At 45.3% G+C, this 17212-nt stretch overlaps 1 protein-coding gene across 2 annotated transcripts in view; it reads left to right on the top strand.

Annotated features, from left to right (window-relative positions):
- LOC135903038 (lysosomal aspartic protease-like) overlaps positions 1–17212 on the top strand; it is a 52955-nt gene that overhangs the window by 617 nt on the left and 35126 nt on the right. For both annotated transcript variants that reach the window (XM_065433410.2, XM_065433409.2), the window contains exon 2: positions 12306–12444. In XM_065433410.2, the coding sequence (XP_065289482.1) occupies positions 12306–12444 (139 nt within the window). The remainder of the gene's footprint in view (positions 1–12305; positions 12445–17212) is intronic.

Below are 17212 nucleotides of genomic sequence, written 5' to 3'. Positions count from 1 at the left end.
AGGCATCGCTACAAAATAGCTGCCCAGGAATCTGCGGAACTGCGCTGGTTGATGCATGTTGAAGGGAATACAGGCCGCCATTGGAATCTGAACCTGGCAACGTTTAACGTTAGAACTCTATCTAGTGAGGCGAGTCTAGCAGTGTTATTGGAGGAATTAGAGGGTAGTAAATGGGATATAATAGGGCTCAGTAAGGTTAGGAGTACAAAAGAAGCATATACAGTGCTAAAAAGCGGGCATGTACTGTGTTACCGGGGCTTAGCGGAGAGACGAGAACTAGGAGTCGGATTCCTGATTAATAAGGAAATAGCTGGTAACATACAGCAATTCTATAGCATTAACGCGAGGGTGGCAGGTCTTGTTGTGAAACTTAATAAGAGGCACAAATTGAAGGTGGTACAAGTCCATGCCCCTACATGCAGTCATGATGACCAGGAAGTCGAAAGCGTTTATGAAGACGTGGAATCGGCGATGGGTAAAGTCAAAACAAAATACACTATACTGATGGGCGACTTCAATGCCAGGGTAGGCAAGAAGCAGGCTGGAGACAAGTCAGTGGGGGAATATGGCATAGGCTCTAGGAATAGCAGAGGAGAATTATTAGTAGAGTTTGCAGAACAGAATAATATGCGGATAGTGATTACCTTTTTCCGCAAGTGCGTTAGTCGAAAGTGGACGTGGAGGAGCCCGAATGGTGAGACTAGAAATGAAATCGACTTCATACTCTGCGCGAACCCTGGCATCATAAAAGATGTAGATGTGCTCGGCAAGGTACGCTGCAGTGACCATAGGATGGTAAGAACTCGAATCAGCCTAGACTTGAGGAGGGAACGGAAGAAACTGGTACACAAGAAGCCAATCAATGAGTTAGCGGTAAGAGGGAAACTAGAGGAATTCCGGATCAAGCTACAGAACAGGTATTCTGCTTTAACTCAGGAAGAGGACCTTAGTGTTGAAGCAATGAACGACAATCTCATGGGCGTCATTAAGGAGTGCGCAATAGAAGTCGGTGGTAACGCCGTTAGACAGGAAACCAGTACGCTATCGCAGGAGACGAAAGATCTGATCAAGAAACGCCAATGTATGAAAGCCTCTAACCCTACAGCTAGAATAGAACTGGCAGAACTTTCTAAGTTAATCAACAAGCGTAAGACAGCGGACATCAGGAACTATAATATGGATAGAATTGAACAGGCTCTCAGGAAGGTGGAAGCCTAAAAACAGTGAAGAAGAAACTAGGAATAGGCAAGAATCAGATGTGTGCGTTAAGAGACAAAGCCGGCAATATCGTTACTAATATGGATGAGTTAGTTCAAGTGGCTGAGGAGTTCTATAGAGATTTATACAGTACCAGTGGCACCCACGACGATAGTGGAATAGAGAATAGCCTAGAGGAATTCGAAATCCCACAGGTAACGCCAGAAGAAGTAAAGAAAGCCTTAGGAGCTATGCAAAGGGGGAAAGCAGCTGGGGAGGATCAGGTAACAGCAGATTTGTTGAAGGATGGTGGTCAGATTGTTCTACAGAAACTGGCCACCCTGTATACGCAATGCCTCATAACCTCGAGCGTACCGGAATCTTGGAAGAACGCTAACATAATCCTAATCCATAAGAAAGGGGACGCCAAAGACTTGAAAAATTATAGACCGATCAGCTTACTGTCCGTTGCGTACAAAGTATTTACTAAGGTAATCGCAAATAGAATCAGGAACACCTTAGACTTCTGCCAACTAAAGGACCAGGCAGGATTCCGTAAAGGCTACTCAACAATATACCATATTCACACTATCAATCAAGTGATAGAGAAATGTGCAGAATATAACCAACCCTTATATATAGCTTTCATTGATTACGAGAAAGCGTTTGATTCAGTCGAAACCTCAGCAGTCATGAAGGCATTACGGAATCAGTGTGTAGATGAGCCATATGTAAAAATACTGGAACATATCTATAGCTGCTCCACAGCCACCGTAGTCCTCCACAAAGAAAGCAACAAAATCCCTATAAAGAAAGGCGTCAGACAGGGAGATACGATATCGCCAATGCTATTCACAGCATGTTTACAGGAGTTATTCAGAGGCCTGGAGTGGGAAGAATTGGGGATAAAAGTTGATGGAGAATACTTTAGCAACTTGCGATTCGCTGATGATATTGCCTTGCTTAGTAACTCAGGAGACCAATTGCAATGCATGCTCACTGACCTGGAGAGGCAAAGCAGAAGGGTGGGTCTGAAAATTAATCTGCAGAAAACTAAAGTATTGTTTAACAGTCTCGGAAGAGAACAGCAGTTTACGATAGGTAGCGAAGCACTGGAAGTGGTAAGGGAATATATCTACTTAGGGCAGGTAGTGACCACGGATCCGGATCATGAGACTGAAATAACCAGAAGAATAAGAATGGGCTGGGGTGCGTTTGGCAGGCATTCTCAAATCATGAACAGCAGGTTGCCACTATCCCTCAAAAGGAAAGTGTATAACAGCTGTGTGTTACCAGTACTCACATATGGGGCAGAAACCTGGAGGCTTACGAAAAGGGTTCTGCTGAAATTGAGGACGACGCAACGAGCTATGGAAAGAAGAATGATGGGTGTAACGTTAAGGGATAAGAAAAGAGCAGATTGGGTGAGGCAACAAACGCGGGTAAACAACATCTTAGTTGAAATCAAGAAAAAGAAATGGGCATGGGCCGGGCATGTAATGAGGAGGGAAGATAACCGATGGTCATTAAGGGTTACGGACTGGATTCCAAGGGAAGGGAAGAGTAGCAGGGGGCGGCAGAAAGTTAGGTGGGCGGATGACACCAAGAAGTTTGCAGGGACAACATGGCCACAATTAGTACATGACCGGGGTAGTTGGAGTATTATGGGAGAGGCCTTTGCCCTCCAGTGGGCGTAACTAGACTGATGATGATGATTATTATGATGATGATGATGAAGGGAATCGAACAGAAAAATACACGAGACGTGTAGTGCAGATGACAGACACGGCGCTCACTAACAGCCAGTATTTATTGCATATCAACTGCAATATAGGAAAGGCAAGCCGCGTAGTAAACATAAGCACCTATTCATTACAGTTCATTGATTAAAGTAGCTGTTTTTTTTTCATTTCTTCGGGGCGAACCTGCAAGGTAAAGATCACAATCGCTTTATTGAACAGTGCGAACCATGCAACACCCCTGTGAACTTTTGGGAACAGAAAGCTGTAGTACGAGCTAAATATCGTTTTAACCTTGTTAGAATATACATGTACGTCACAATACAGTAGGTGCCCACATTTTTGCGTATATAGCCAAACCAATTTATATGAGTGCGAGAAAGCGGCGGTGTAACGCTCTCGTGGTGTGCCTTGGAGAAAATGCCAAACAATTTTTTTAGAAAATACTTTTAGAGAGCACTGGCCCAGGGAGTTTTACGTCATCTGTGCCCAGAAACATCTCGCCGCAGTGGCTCAGCGGCAGCGGCGTTAGGTGCTGAGCCCGAGGTCGTGAGTTTAATTCCCGGAGGCCGCATATTGATGGGGGGTGAAAAGCAAGAAAGCACGGGCGCGTATATTTAGGCGCATGTTGAGCACCCCAGGTGGTCGAAATTATTGCAAAGCACTCCATTGTGGCGTACTTCATAGCCCCCAGTGTTTGAAAACATTGCATCGCATTATTCATTCTTGCTTTTGATAGGAAAGAACATTTTGTGCAATAATAAGGGAATGGTAAATTGTTCTCCTTAGTGTGACCAACAAAATTGAAGGGCTAAATTGCCGTGATAACGTTGTAGCAAAACGTACGTAGGAGCCTCTCTTAAGTGTACTGATATTAGGCGATATTCTTAGAAAAAATTCGCGGTGGCCGCAACATTCATATTGGGGACGGATTACCAGCGAAGCTATTTAGGCTGCATACATGGGCTGAATATTATATGAAATGATACATTTTTTTTTTCAATACGGCACCACACTAGGCCGACACAAGCGCCGCCGTGGTCACCGCGCCCGCTTCCATGCATCTGCCACAACCACGCCGGCACCTCCGACGCGCGGGACGTTGTGACCACAGAAGCGCAGTCAGCGTGCACAGGCATCGTTGCCGCACTCGTTCCCCCTCTCATTATTCGTCAAACCGGGTTTAAAACAAATCGAGCGCATGAAGGCCAACTTGCTAAACTAAGTGCACCTTCTTATACGGGGTGCTTCACGTAACGTGAGCCAAACATTATGAATGAATAGAATTTCTTGATAGAAAAGACAGAGAGGTCGACCTGAGCTAGTGCGCTCTAGTCTGCTACTCTGTACTGGGGAAGAGGGAAGGGGAGTGAAAGTATTGGGATGGATGATGATGATAAGAGAAGTGGTGAGTGCTTATGTACATGAGACAGTTGCCTCGCTAGAGCCGCTCGTAGAGCTTGGTGTCCTGCAGGAACTTCAACAATACTTTTGTGGCACGCATTGAAATTGCAGTGTCAGGCCATGGGCCGAGAATAGCTTCCTCCGACAGTAGTTGTCTGCCAACGCTGGCTAGGAAACTGTCTAACGTCCTTCGCTCCAGCATATATGCTGGGCAGTCTCACAGTACGTGTTGCAGTGTTTCGGGCATCTGACAGTGTACACAATCAGGGCTGTTCGATTGGCCGATGAGGTGTGCCAAACATTAAATATGTGCATATGTCACGTAGCTGGATCGAACCAAGGGAATGTTATTTGCCGTCACTAGGAGACACTCAGATGATTTTTTTTTCATTCCGCCTACCTAGCTGATTAGCCTTGCTTAGTTAATCCACTTCTTAATTATTATATTTAGATGAAAAGTGTCAACGAGAAAATTGTAGAGCGACATGAAAAACTCCTGATACAGCTTTCTGTTGCTCAATGCATGCTACATAATTGTTTGAAAGAAGCCCGCGAATACACGCATAATTGCGCGCGACTGGCCGCTCGAGCAACTAGAGGTAAACAGCTTGGCTGTAAAGACCACCAGGCCAGAACTTCGCAGTAGCAATGCCAACTCTATAAGCATGTGACAGCATACTTAGATGATGATGATGATGATGATGATGATCATGATCATGATCATGATGATTTTGACGTCTCGATGGCTGCGCGTGCGAGCGTCCATGCACTCTCTCGTTTATAAAAGTGGCATCTCTGTACTTCGTATGTCTTAAGAAACTTGTGATTCCGTGCACGCTGTGATGCACTCGCGAACGCCCTAAACAGCTCGAGTTTTCTGTTAGACAACTCGAAAGCAGGGATGGGCATAGATACTTTGCAATTGTTTGATGATACGGTACAAGATACTCCGGCAACAAGTATTTGAGATACAGATACAAGACAGTACCGCACTTGTTGAATTCCATACGATACTTTCCATTTTTATCTTTAGATACTTCGATGCATTCGCAAATTTCTTATGTTGGGCTGCTGAGCACGAGGTCGCGGGATCGAATCCCGGCCACGGCAGCCGCATTTCGATGGGGGCGAAATGCGAAAACAACTGTGCACTTAGATTTAGGTGCACGTTAAAGAACCCCAGGTGGTCTAAATTTCCGGAGTCCTCCACTGTGGCGTGCCTCATAATCAGAAAATGGTTTTGGCACGTAAAACCTAATAATATATATATTTTTAAATTTCTTATATAGATATATATAATGTAGCAGCAAACGCGTATGCACAAAAATGTTTGCTTGGAAATTTCGTAATTACGACGTACCTTGTTCCTGCTGAATGAAATGTCTGTTGCTTTCTCAAATTTTCTGTCTTTCTTCCTCAAAATATAATGTTTTAATTCAGAATTAATGCGTGAAATTTGCAAGGTGTCGGAAAGAAATGTATTTAGTTCTGGTTTTAGTTTCGTTTCACTGCAAAAAATTCTGCACCAGTTCCGCTCCGGAAAAAAAAATCGGTAACGGTTCATAACAGTTCTTGTTTGCATGCAAAGTATTAATTTTTCTCAATAAGTGAATTATGGGTTCTGCAATCATGCATAGGCGCCTTGAGTTTGTAAGGCACCGAGGAAGATCACAGAAGCAGCACGCCATCGACTATACTCGCCGAAATGCGACACCGCTGTTCTGATAAAACCAACATAAACGACCATAAACGAAACGATAAGCTCTTCTGCGCGCAAGCCCTGGGTTTTGCTATGATGCAGATCGGCTAGCGCACCGAGCGACAGGATGGATGGATGCTATTAGCGTCCTCTTTCGAACGGGGCGGTGGGTAGCGCCACTAAGCTCTTGTACCAAACTTTCTGAACCCCTATTGGGAACTTTGTTCTTGTGCGCCTCCGTTGTTTGTCGTTTCTCTACTCTTGCCTACGAAAGGCTTAGATTGGTGGAGCGTATGAGGGGTTATCGCTCGCACTATTCCTGCCTAAGATACGTGCCTGACGTCGGTCGTTTCGGATTACCGACTTTCCCCTTGACCCGAAAACCAGTAAAAAATATTTCGGTTTCGCTCCGAAACAATATAGTAAATAGCATTTCGGTTACGTTTCCGTTCCGGTCAGAAGTAACGCATTTTTTTTTCGTTTTTCGTTTTGTTCTGTTCGGACACGCTGTGTAAAAGCCAGTAGACGCTCTTGCAATCTTTATGCCCCGTAACAAAGCACCACGCAAGAGAAATTTCAAGAACAATAATACAGCGGCATAAGAATTTGCGCTAGAGACGCCGCACGTATTGGCATAGGCAGCACAATACGGAGGCTACAAGGTAGTGTCATGGCATAGGCGCATCTAAAAAAAAAAAAACAAAAGGTCAGCTGCGCGCAGACATTCGTGCGCTTGTTTTCGTCGTTACGGCGCGAGCTCCACCACGTGACTCTGCTCAACCAACAGGGACGCGCAGATATCTCCTCACCTGCCCTCTCTGGAGGGCTCTGGCGGAACCAGGCACGTACCCAGGGGGGGGGGGGCCGGGGGGGCCCGGGCCCCCCCGAACTCAAGTGGCATACCCCCCCCCCCCCCCCCCCTCCTCCCTACCCACGCCACCACTCCTCACACATTCCTAAAACGCCACCAGATCAATGTTGAGACTTGACAGCTGTTCATCGGTCAGCATTAAGCTGCCTTTTTCACTCCTTTTAGACGGTGGTAGTTACCGGCACCTCTTGTAATGTGAAGGGTGGGTTTCTCATAGATTCCGCACCCACGCGATTAACTCGAGATGCGTTCAGTTGTCACCATCTATTCAACCGTCATGCGCATAGCTGTTGCTTTTGTTAGTTCAATCTTCTTTGTTTAGGCTGATCCTGGGACCAGGAGAGGCATGCGGCTGTTACTCAGCTGGTCTGTACTCTCATGGAACGAGTTGCGGCCGGAGAAAACGCCAATTGCGTTTAACTTTTCCCTTTGCTTCATTATTTTCTTGAGTTACGGCTAGCCGCGACGCTGGCAGATGCCCGGAACCATAGACACGTGATATGGGTTAGATAAGGTGGGAAATAAAATAAAGTGAAAGAGCGTCCATCATGAAACCCTGCAATAACCCTTAAACCCATAAGCAAGATGACTGTCTCCAGTTACCTCGTCTGTTTTTCCCTAACTGTATAGCACTTTTCGTGCAAAATTGGCAATTGGATACAAAAATCGCAAGGAGTTGAGAAATTAAGCGATATACTAAGGGAGAGAGCCAAGGCAACAACCAAACTGCAAGCAAAAGCGAATAATAAAAAAGGTAAGCGTTGTTTATGAGACTATTTATCGATCAGCATCTTTTTATTGAAAAAGGAAGTAGAGAAAACGCCGCCGGAAGTGGAGAACAATTAATTGTTTTGAATGACGCTTCTACAGTTATCGGTCGAACCGCCTCACGTAGCCACTTCTCTGCTGTGCTTATGTGGGTGTTTTTCTACCCTTTCGCGGTAAGCGCAGTACGTCTAGAATCGCAGAGTCCTGCGCTCTACGCGGTTGCATGGGACTGGCGGCCGAACAGCGTTACGCAATTCGCGGAACTGTCAAAACTGGTCAACAAGGCGAAAAAAACTGATATTCGAAACTATAACATGAGAAACACTGAAGAAGCCGTAAAAAATGAACGCAGCCTGAAATCAGTAAAAAATAAACCTGGCATAGGACAAACCGTGATGCATGCACTAAAAGATAAAAAGGGGAATATCATCAGCAATCTCGAAGATATAGTAAAAGCTGCGGAAAAATTTTAAGCTGACCTGTATACAGTACCAAGAGGAGTCACAATACCTCACTTAGAAACAGTAATGAACAGGATACAGAAACTCCTATTTGACAGAAACCACATTTGAAACCCACAGAAACCCAGAAACCCACATTTGACAGCTTCTCCAGAGTATAAACACCTGGCATTTCCCTGGCATAGCGAATCTTGTTACATAAAGATGCTTGAGGTCTGCCTCACCAAATTACGGTGCCGCATTCCCTCCCTAAATTTCTATTTATACAGGTCGGGTTTGGTTCCCTCTCCCCTTTGTTCTTTTTGTGAGGAGGAGGAGACGATACAGCACTTTCTTATATCTTGCCGCCGCTTTTCTCCGTTAAGAAAGAGATTGTTGGAGATACCTTTTCGAAGAATTGGCCTGGACTTGACAGAACCTGCAATTCTTTCGTTCGGGGCGTCCACTTTGGGATTCAGCCACAGGGATGCATGCTTCGCTGTCCAAACATTCCTTACAGAATCTAAACGAATGCCCTGCTAAATTCTATTTTTATTACTTTTAAATTAATTATTCCTCATTTAACAGCACCTTCCTGATTTTATTTTAGCCGGTAATTCAACCCTATTCAATGCTATTCGCATAGATATTAGGAAATTTATGCTCTATATTATTTTGGAATAATCCACCCATTTCTTGGCCAATCCCCCATCGTGGGTAGGAGCCACCCGTGCCACAGGCTACAATAACAACAACAACAACAACAACAACAACAAGGGAACAAGAGATCAGGATCGCCAGTCGGCCACTAGAGACTGTGAAGGAGCACGTTTACTTAGGTCAATTAATCACAGGCAACCCTGATCATGAGAAGGAAATTCACAGAAGAATAAAAATAGGTTGGATGGCATACGGCAGACATTGCCAGCTCCTGACTGGAAGCTTACCATTATTATTGAAAAGTAAGGTGTGCAATCAGTGCATTTTGCCAGTGCTGACATATGGGGCAGAGACTTGAGAGCAAGTTAAGGACCGCGCAAAGAGCGATCGTACGAAGATTGCTAGGCATAACGTTAAGAGAGAGAAAGAGCGGTTGGATCAGAGAGCGAACGGGTATAGACGATATTCTAATTAACATCAAGAGGAAAAAATGTAGCTGGCCAGGTCATGTAATGCGCCGGTTAGATAACCGTTGGACCATTAGGGTTACAGAATGGTTACCAAGAGAAGGAAAAGGCAATCGAGGACGACAAAAGACTAGACGGAGTGATGAAATTAGGAAATTCGCGGGCGCTAGTTGGAATCGGTTGGCGCAGGACAGGGGTAATTGGAGATCGCATTGCCTTCGTCCTGCAGTGGACATAAAACAGGCTGCTGCTGCTGCTGATGATGATGATGGAGGTGGTGGGCCCCCCCGAAACAAAATCCTAGGTACGTGCCTGGGCGGAACGATAAAAGAATGTGGCTGTCTTTAGTTTTATTCAGGTGGCTTAGTGGCAGTAGTATCAACTTGAAACGCTGAGTTTAGCCAACGTTTATAGTTTCGCACGGTGATGTTGCGATAGGCAGTATCTTGTATCTTAAGATACAGGATACATTATTTCATGTATCGGAAATATGGATAGACGTCTTATCATGAGAAGCCAACAAACAAAGACACTAAAGAAAAGATAGGAGGAATTACTTGTACGCACTAACTGAATTAAAGAAATGATAAATTAACGGCAATGAATGTGAATCACGCTTAATGCGAAGACGTGGGATCGTTTTCCACCTGCGGCCAGTTGTTTTTTCATCTACTTTCATTGCCTATAATTTATCATTTCTTTAATTCACTTAGTAAGTACAAGTAATTTCCCCTATGTTTTCCTTTGTGTCTTTGTTTGTTGACTTCTCATGACACGATTAATAAAAATTGTCCCCTCGGTCAAGCCCCTTTCTTCTCGTGATACCCGTCTTGCCAGACGTATTGTGATACAGATGCAACCGACCCATAGAGTAACTGAGGTAGTATCTAAGATACATGTATCTTCGATACTACCCAGCACTGCTCGAAAGAGGGTGAAGTACGCCTAATATGCTATAAAGAAATGAGTGACCTATGTTGTGAGATCCAGCCTCTGTCTGCCAGCACATCAGCCTAATGCTTTAGCCCTGAGGCCACGATCGCACGCATGTTTTCCTCGTGCGCGCAGTTTCTCGCATTCTTCCCTCGGGGCAGCTAGTGCTTTCAGACGCTGTTAAATTGCACTGCCTTCGGGATCAGTCCATATTTTTCTGTTAGATCATATTTTTTAATGCGAGGGTAAATGCCTCAGGGCATACAGGGGTATGGGATGGGGGCGAATGAGGATGATTAAATGAATGAAAAAACATTTGCTGATCTACTGAAGTCCAAGAGGGATCGATAATGTGGTCCCTGCGTCCACGCAGTGTAATTGCTCGGATTATGCGGCGAAAGCCCCGCTGCTGCGAGGTGCCGGAGCCTTGTCGGTTCTAGAGTGTGTGAAGTTCGCCTATAGTGAGAAGCTGGATGGAATACAAAGTTGTAAATTAAGGTCCAAGAGGTATAAAGGAGTGCGCTTGCAAATTCGAATGAATTCCACCGATCTAATTTCAGGTGACATGCAAGTGCGCAAAGTAATTTCGCTCGGTCGGATGTCAAAATAGGGATGGCAACGAAGCTGACACTGTCGTGGGCAGATGAGGCATCTGCGTCCGCTTGATTATTTCCAGGGACGCCGCAGTGGCTAAGCAACCAGTGAAATATTATCTTGTGTACGTTATCAATTGCTCAATGGTGGACTTCTCTAATCTCTGCGACGAGCTGCTCATGTGATCCGTGTCGTGGAGCGAAGAGTAAAATGTTGGAATCACAGAGGATTTACCGGTGATGGGGTGGCTCCTGAACAATGAAATAAAGAGCTGAACGGAGGTCTGCAAGTTCCGCAGCTGTTGTTGATGTTACAGAAGACGTTTTGAGTGGCACGCATTTTGACATATCTTGTTGGAATCACCACCATGGCAAGGGCTGCTGCGTTTCCTAAGAGACAATGGATTGTGGGCCATATGACTGTGCACTGCGGGGCCGTTTATATCTCAGTGGGCATTGCCATTGTTAATGACTATGTAGTGCCTTCACAGACTGTGTGGCGGCGCCAACCCGGACAATTCCAGATTATTCATTCTTTCCTTCGTTTGCTTTCCTTTCTTTTCTCTTTTCATTCCTTCTTTCATGCTCCTTTTCCCCTTCTCCGGTAGGGAGTAGCAAACCCGAGATGTCGTCTGGTGAACTTTAGTGTCTTTCCTTTGATTTTTTATTTTTCGATCGCCTATACTGCTATCGCATTTAAAATTAAATGTTCTCACAACATACTCCTTAGTGGGAGGAGTGACAACACCGCTCAAATACTTTTCCTGATCAAATGAGCTACGTAATTGCTCATAAAAGCTATTTTTCTTGTTCTCCGGCAGTACTCGTGTCCAGGCATATACAGGGTGCCCCAGCGAACTTTAGCCAGAGCTAAAAAATATGCGAACGCCACATAGCTGGACAGAACCAAGGGAATGTTGTTTGCCGCCGCTTGGAGACAATCAAATAACTTCTTTTAATTCAGCCTAATTAGATAATTAGTCTTACTTTATTAATCAACTTCTCCAATATTATAGTTCGACGAAAAGTTGCAATGAGAAAATTGTAGAGCGACATGAAAAACTCTCGATGCAGCGTCCTGTTGCTCAATACGTGCTGCATAACGGTATTTTTCCGTGCGTGAAAGATGCTCGCGAATGCACGCAAGGTGCCTCGAACGGCCAGTCGCACGGCAGTTTTGCGTACATTTGCGGGCTCCTTTCACGCTCGGGAAAACACTATTATTTAGCACGTATTGAGCAACAGGACGCTGTATCGAGAGTTTTTCATGTCGCTCTACAATTTTCTCATTGGAACTTTTCATCTAATTATATTTTTTGAGATTTTAATTAATTTTGACTGATTATCTCATTAGCCGGAATTTTAAAAAAAATTGAGTATCTCCAAAGCGACGGCAAACATCATTATCTTGCTTTTGTTCAGCTACGTAGCATTTGCGTATTTTTAGCTCTGGCTAAAGTTAGCTGGGACACCCTGTATATTTCGAACTTGTGCGTTCTTGCATGCGTTTATTTTTACTCAAACGTACTTTCAGGATACGCCTTGGCCGAATGCAGTCGGCTCGAGAAAACATCGTTGGAAACAAGCTTCCACTGGGACGCGTGTGGCCTCCGGTGCTCGGAAGGCCTCACGGAGAGGGCATCATAACTGAAAACTTGAGAAACTTTCTGGACGTGAGATATTATTTCTTTCTTCGTGGCTTCCGATATATGTTAAAGGCACAAACAAGACAAGTGTTAAGTCAATACGAAGTGAACGATCAAGGACTGAAAATGTTTAAGGCGTCAACGCTATTGAGAACAAAGCTTTAGTAAGCGAGAAATAGAGGTAAATATAGGACACGAATTAAGACGCTACCGTAACATTCTAGTAGCAGTCCGATAAGGTCGTAGCGCCTAACTATATAATTGTGTCACTAGTAATCAATCGCAGACAATAAAAAAAGATCATTGAATTGCATTTCAAACAGGAGAAAATGCGCACTGTTCATTTCTATTCGATGCTTAGAGAAAAAAGAACTAATTGACGCTACCCTTCACAACGACGTGGGTGTTAAAACGGGTTAGTTCTCGCACGACTCCGCGCTACCTGCGCTCTCGCGTTTTGGTACTTCCGGTATCGTGCAGTGCTGCCCTAGGTTTGCCCGGGTCGCGAAGCTCGCGCTAAGGAGGCAACCACATGCACGCGATATTCGAGTGAGAGCTAGAAGCGCAACAGCAGGTTGCCATTATCCCTCAAGAGAAAAGTGTATAACAGCTGTGTCTTACCAGTACACACCTACGGGGCAGAAACCTGGAGGCTTACGAAAAGGGTTCTACTTAAATTGAGGACGGCGCAACGATCTATGGAAAGAAGAATGACGGGTGTAACGTTAAGGGATAAGAAAAGAGCAGATTGGGTGAGGGAACAAACGCGAGTTAATGACATTTTAGTTGAAATCAAGAAAAAGAAATGGGCATGGGCAGTACATGTAATGAGGAGGGAAGATAACCGATAGTCATTAACGGTTACGGACTGGATTCCGAGAGAAAGAAAGCGTAGCAGGGGGCGGCAGAAAGTTAGGTGGGCTGATGAGATTAAGAAGTTTGCAGGGACAACGGGGCTACAATTAGCACAAGACCGCGGTAGTTGGATAAGTATGGGAGAGGCCTTTGCCCTGCAGTGGGCATAGCCAGGCTGAAGAAGGAGAAGAAGAAGAAGAAGAAGAAGAAGAAGATGATGATGATGATGATGAGAAGCGACGCGACAGACGGACCTGGTCACACTGCCGGACCGTGGCTGTATTTGCAGGCTCATAAATCCCTAGGCTCATATTTACCAGATCACAGTCGGGTATCCAATGGCTGAAATGAGGAACGGTGTCACAATATGCCCGTTGCATTGACCCTCTACTGGTGCAGCAGAGATTCGTATGTGCACAGGTTCTGTTGTAGACTGGAATAACGGGAGTGACATATCAGTCAGATTTAATTAAACTGACACAAACTCAGACAAGCTTTGACTCACGGTAACTCACTCACAATCAGTCTCATGCCAAGTTGAACAATCTCAATTCGGGCAGCTTCAGGTTCACGCTTACGTGAACACGGCCTGCTCACTCATACTCAAGCCCACTCAGACACACTTCAATCAATCAATCAATCAATCAATCAATCAATCAATCAATCAATCAATCAATCAATCAATCAATCAATCAATCAATCAATCAATCAATCAATCAATCAATCAATCAATCAATCAATCAATCAATCAATCAATCAATCAATCAATTTTATTTTCAACATAATAGCTGGGGGACACATCAGGGCGAAAAGCCGTCCAATGTCGCTTGAGAACCCAGGTAGCACAAAAGAGATACGTAACCTTTTCGTAGCGTTTATCCAAGACGATAAAAACGGGTTAAAGAAGACACGAATGAGAGAACTTCGGCGGGAAAACGTCGTATATCTCAGCTAATGTCCTGCTTAATTACTTTCTTGAGACGATCTAGAACAGGTCTGCAAGACGTATTCGAAAAGCTGGTCTAGAAATAGGATTAGGAAAGACACAAGTAATCGCTTTGCCAAAACTATGCGTTGTTAAGAATGGCGAGCTGCGAAACAAGATTGCCACACAGTTACGACAGGGCGACACGACGCGCACCTCCCCCTCTCCGTCGCTGCAGCTGGGAGGCGTTCGAAGAAGCGGCCTTTGCGCTGGAATCCGCCGCCTTCCACCCGCCCCATCGACATTGTGACGGAACGAGTTCGGTGTTTGAACAATGTTTCCGGAGTTCCCCAACGCGGAGCTGATTTGACACGCATGGACAAGCTGCCGCGGGAACGACGTATTTTGGGGCTTCTCACGGTTCTGCATGACGCAAAACAACGAGCGACCCTCGATCGGCACCGATAGTTCCCGGAACGGCACCCCGCCAACGCCGTCGTTTGGGCATCGGAATGTGTGTGCCTTTGTGTCTGTAAACTGATCTGCAGAGCTGCGGCGAGTTGGTGATGAGTAAACGAACAGTCGCCGCCTCGTATGACCGGCGGATCGAGTGTATAAAAACTGTGGTTGTGCGAATGCCGAGGACACTTCTCTTGAGCAGTCATGTTAGACTGATTCACTTCTCTCATGCAGTCATGTTGGACTGATACTCTTTTTCTCAAGCAGTCATGTTAGACTGATTTAATTTCTGTAAATAAACCCTTTTCCTCGTTCTCGATGAGAAATAGTTCTTCACTTCATCAACGATCTCAGCGTAAATAAGTTGGACGACGGCATGGGCCAGCTACCTCCGAATTCATGCCGTACTCCAATCTTGGCAAAGGACCACGGACGATGGCATTGAGCCCCCAATCCTGACAACTGGCTGACAGCGGTGAGATGGACTTTGCGACGTGGTGCTGTATCTGCGGTGAGTGCTTGGTTTTTGCTTTGACTCTCTAGGCTTCATTTTGTGGTTGTTCTGTTTAGAACAGTAGGGAAGCTAGATTGTTGTGTGTTAGCTAGGTTGTGTTTTCCTAGCTAGATTTAGAGAGCAGAATCAAGGCAGTAAAGCAGCAGTCATGGAGTTAAGGACACTGCTGAGAGACGAGTTGTTGATTGTTGGTGAGGAACTGGGCCTAGATGTACGCAAGGAAATGCTAAAATCAGAATTATTGCATATCATTTCCGAACAGGCCAGTGAGGAAGAAGTTGAACTGGGGTTTGAACTTCTGAAAAAGAGAGAAGAACGAGAGAGAAAAGAAAGGGAGGAACGCGATAAAGATCGCGAGTTAAGAAAAATGCAACTTGAACTTGAAAGCAAACGTTTGGAGTTGTCTCAAGGAAGTGAAGGCGCTCTGGGACGATCAAGTGAGGCAGAATCATACCGCATGGACAGGCTATTAAAGCCATTTGAGGTCGGGACCGACATAGGCTTGTTCCTAAGCAATTTTGAAAGGACTTGCGAAAAGATGAACTTCGGCCCGAGTACATGGCCACAGCGGTTGCTGTCTATGTTGCCGTGTGAGGCGGCGGAAGTAATCGCCAGACTGAGTGTGCAGGATGCATATGATTATGCAAAAGTTAAGGCTAGTCTCCTGAAAAAATACCGCCTTTCAGCCGAAGCTTTTCGGCAAAGGTTTAGGAGCACAGGCAAGAAAGATAGCGAGGGCTATCCGGAGTTTGCATATAGCTTAAAGGCCAACCTAGTCGAGTGGCTTAAAAGCGCGGAAGCGTACGACAACAGAGACATGATCATTGAATGCATGTGTCTAGAGCAGTTTTACAAAACCATCCCCCAAGCTGTGAAACTGTGGGTGCAAGACAGAGGTAATGTAAACACTGTGGAAAGGGCGGCTGAATTAGCCGAAGAGTACGCAACCCGTAGAAAGTTGAACGCCGAGGAGGGAAACTGGGACGGTCGAAATGGACCGCGGAAACTATTTCCGTTCAAAAAGGGTGCGCAAACTAGACGATCCGAGCCTATAGACATGGCGGAAAAGCCCGCAGAAAAGAGCGAGGAGAAACTTAACGGAGAAACCGCACAAAAAGAACAGAAAAGAAAATTCGAATCTTTTAGATCAATTCGCTGTTACAAATGCCACAAACTGGGACATATAGCTGTAAACTGCGAGAAGTCTAGCGTAGTTTTTTCCTACGTGGAGGAAAAAGATGAGAATATGGAACTTTTAAGTCCATATCTCCACGACCTGCAAGTTAATGGAAAACCATGCCGAGTGCTAAGAGACAGTGCCGCCACGCTGGACATTGTCCATCCGTCTTACGTGATGGTAGATGACTTCACCGGAGAAGTAGCATGGATAAAACAGTTTGTAGAAGAACACAGCGTGTGTCTGCCCATGGCCAAAGTCAAAATCAGTGGACCATTCGGGGAGCTAGAGACTGAGGCTGCAGTTTCCAAATTTTTGTCACTGCAGTATCCCTACATCTTTTCGAATCGTTCGAATCAGTTACTGCGTGACAGAGGGCTCAAACTGGGAGAGGGCATAGTACAGGCATTGACCCGAGGCCAAGCTCGTAAGATCGCGGCGCTTTCGGCTGAAAATGCTCAAGCTCCTCCACCGGAAGCAGAAAAGGGGATAACTTCAATACCCGAATCCGAGCTAGGCCCGAGGGACAAAAGAACAGTTGAGGAGAGCCTGCCAGCTGACCAGCTCAATGAGAGCGTAGCACTAGAGTGTCAGAGTTCTAGCCTGCAGCAAGAGCAAGCAGACGCGCTCACAAGCGAGACAGGGTCGTTATTATCATCGGCCTCAAAGAACTTTGATCAACTCTTACGCGTGGATAGAGAGTCACTGGCAGCTGAGCAAAAGAATGATGAGAGCTTAGCTAAATTACGTGACACAGCTAAAGAAGGCATTGCTAGACGCAACGTAACGATACATGAGAGAGGAGGATTGTTGTATCGGCATTACAGAGATCGAAAGGGTAGGATTTTAGATCAGTTAGTCATAC

The sequence above is a fragment of the Dermacentor albipictus genome, chromosome 1 (assembly GCF_038994185.2).
Source record: "Dermacentor albipictus isolate Rhodes 1998 colony chromosome 1, USDA_Dalb.pri_finalv2, whole genome shotgun sequence".
Lineage (NCBI taxonomy): Eukaryota > Metazoa > Arthropoda > Arachnida > Ixodida > Ixodidae > Dermacentor > Dermacentor albipictus.
The sequence above is the reverse complement of the archived record's forward strand: the minus strand, read 5'-3'. Positions and strand labels throughout refer to the sequence as shown.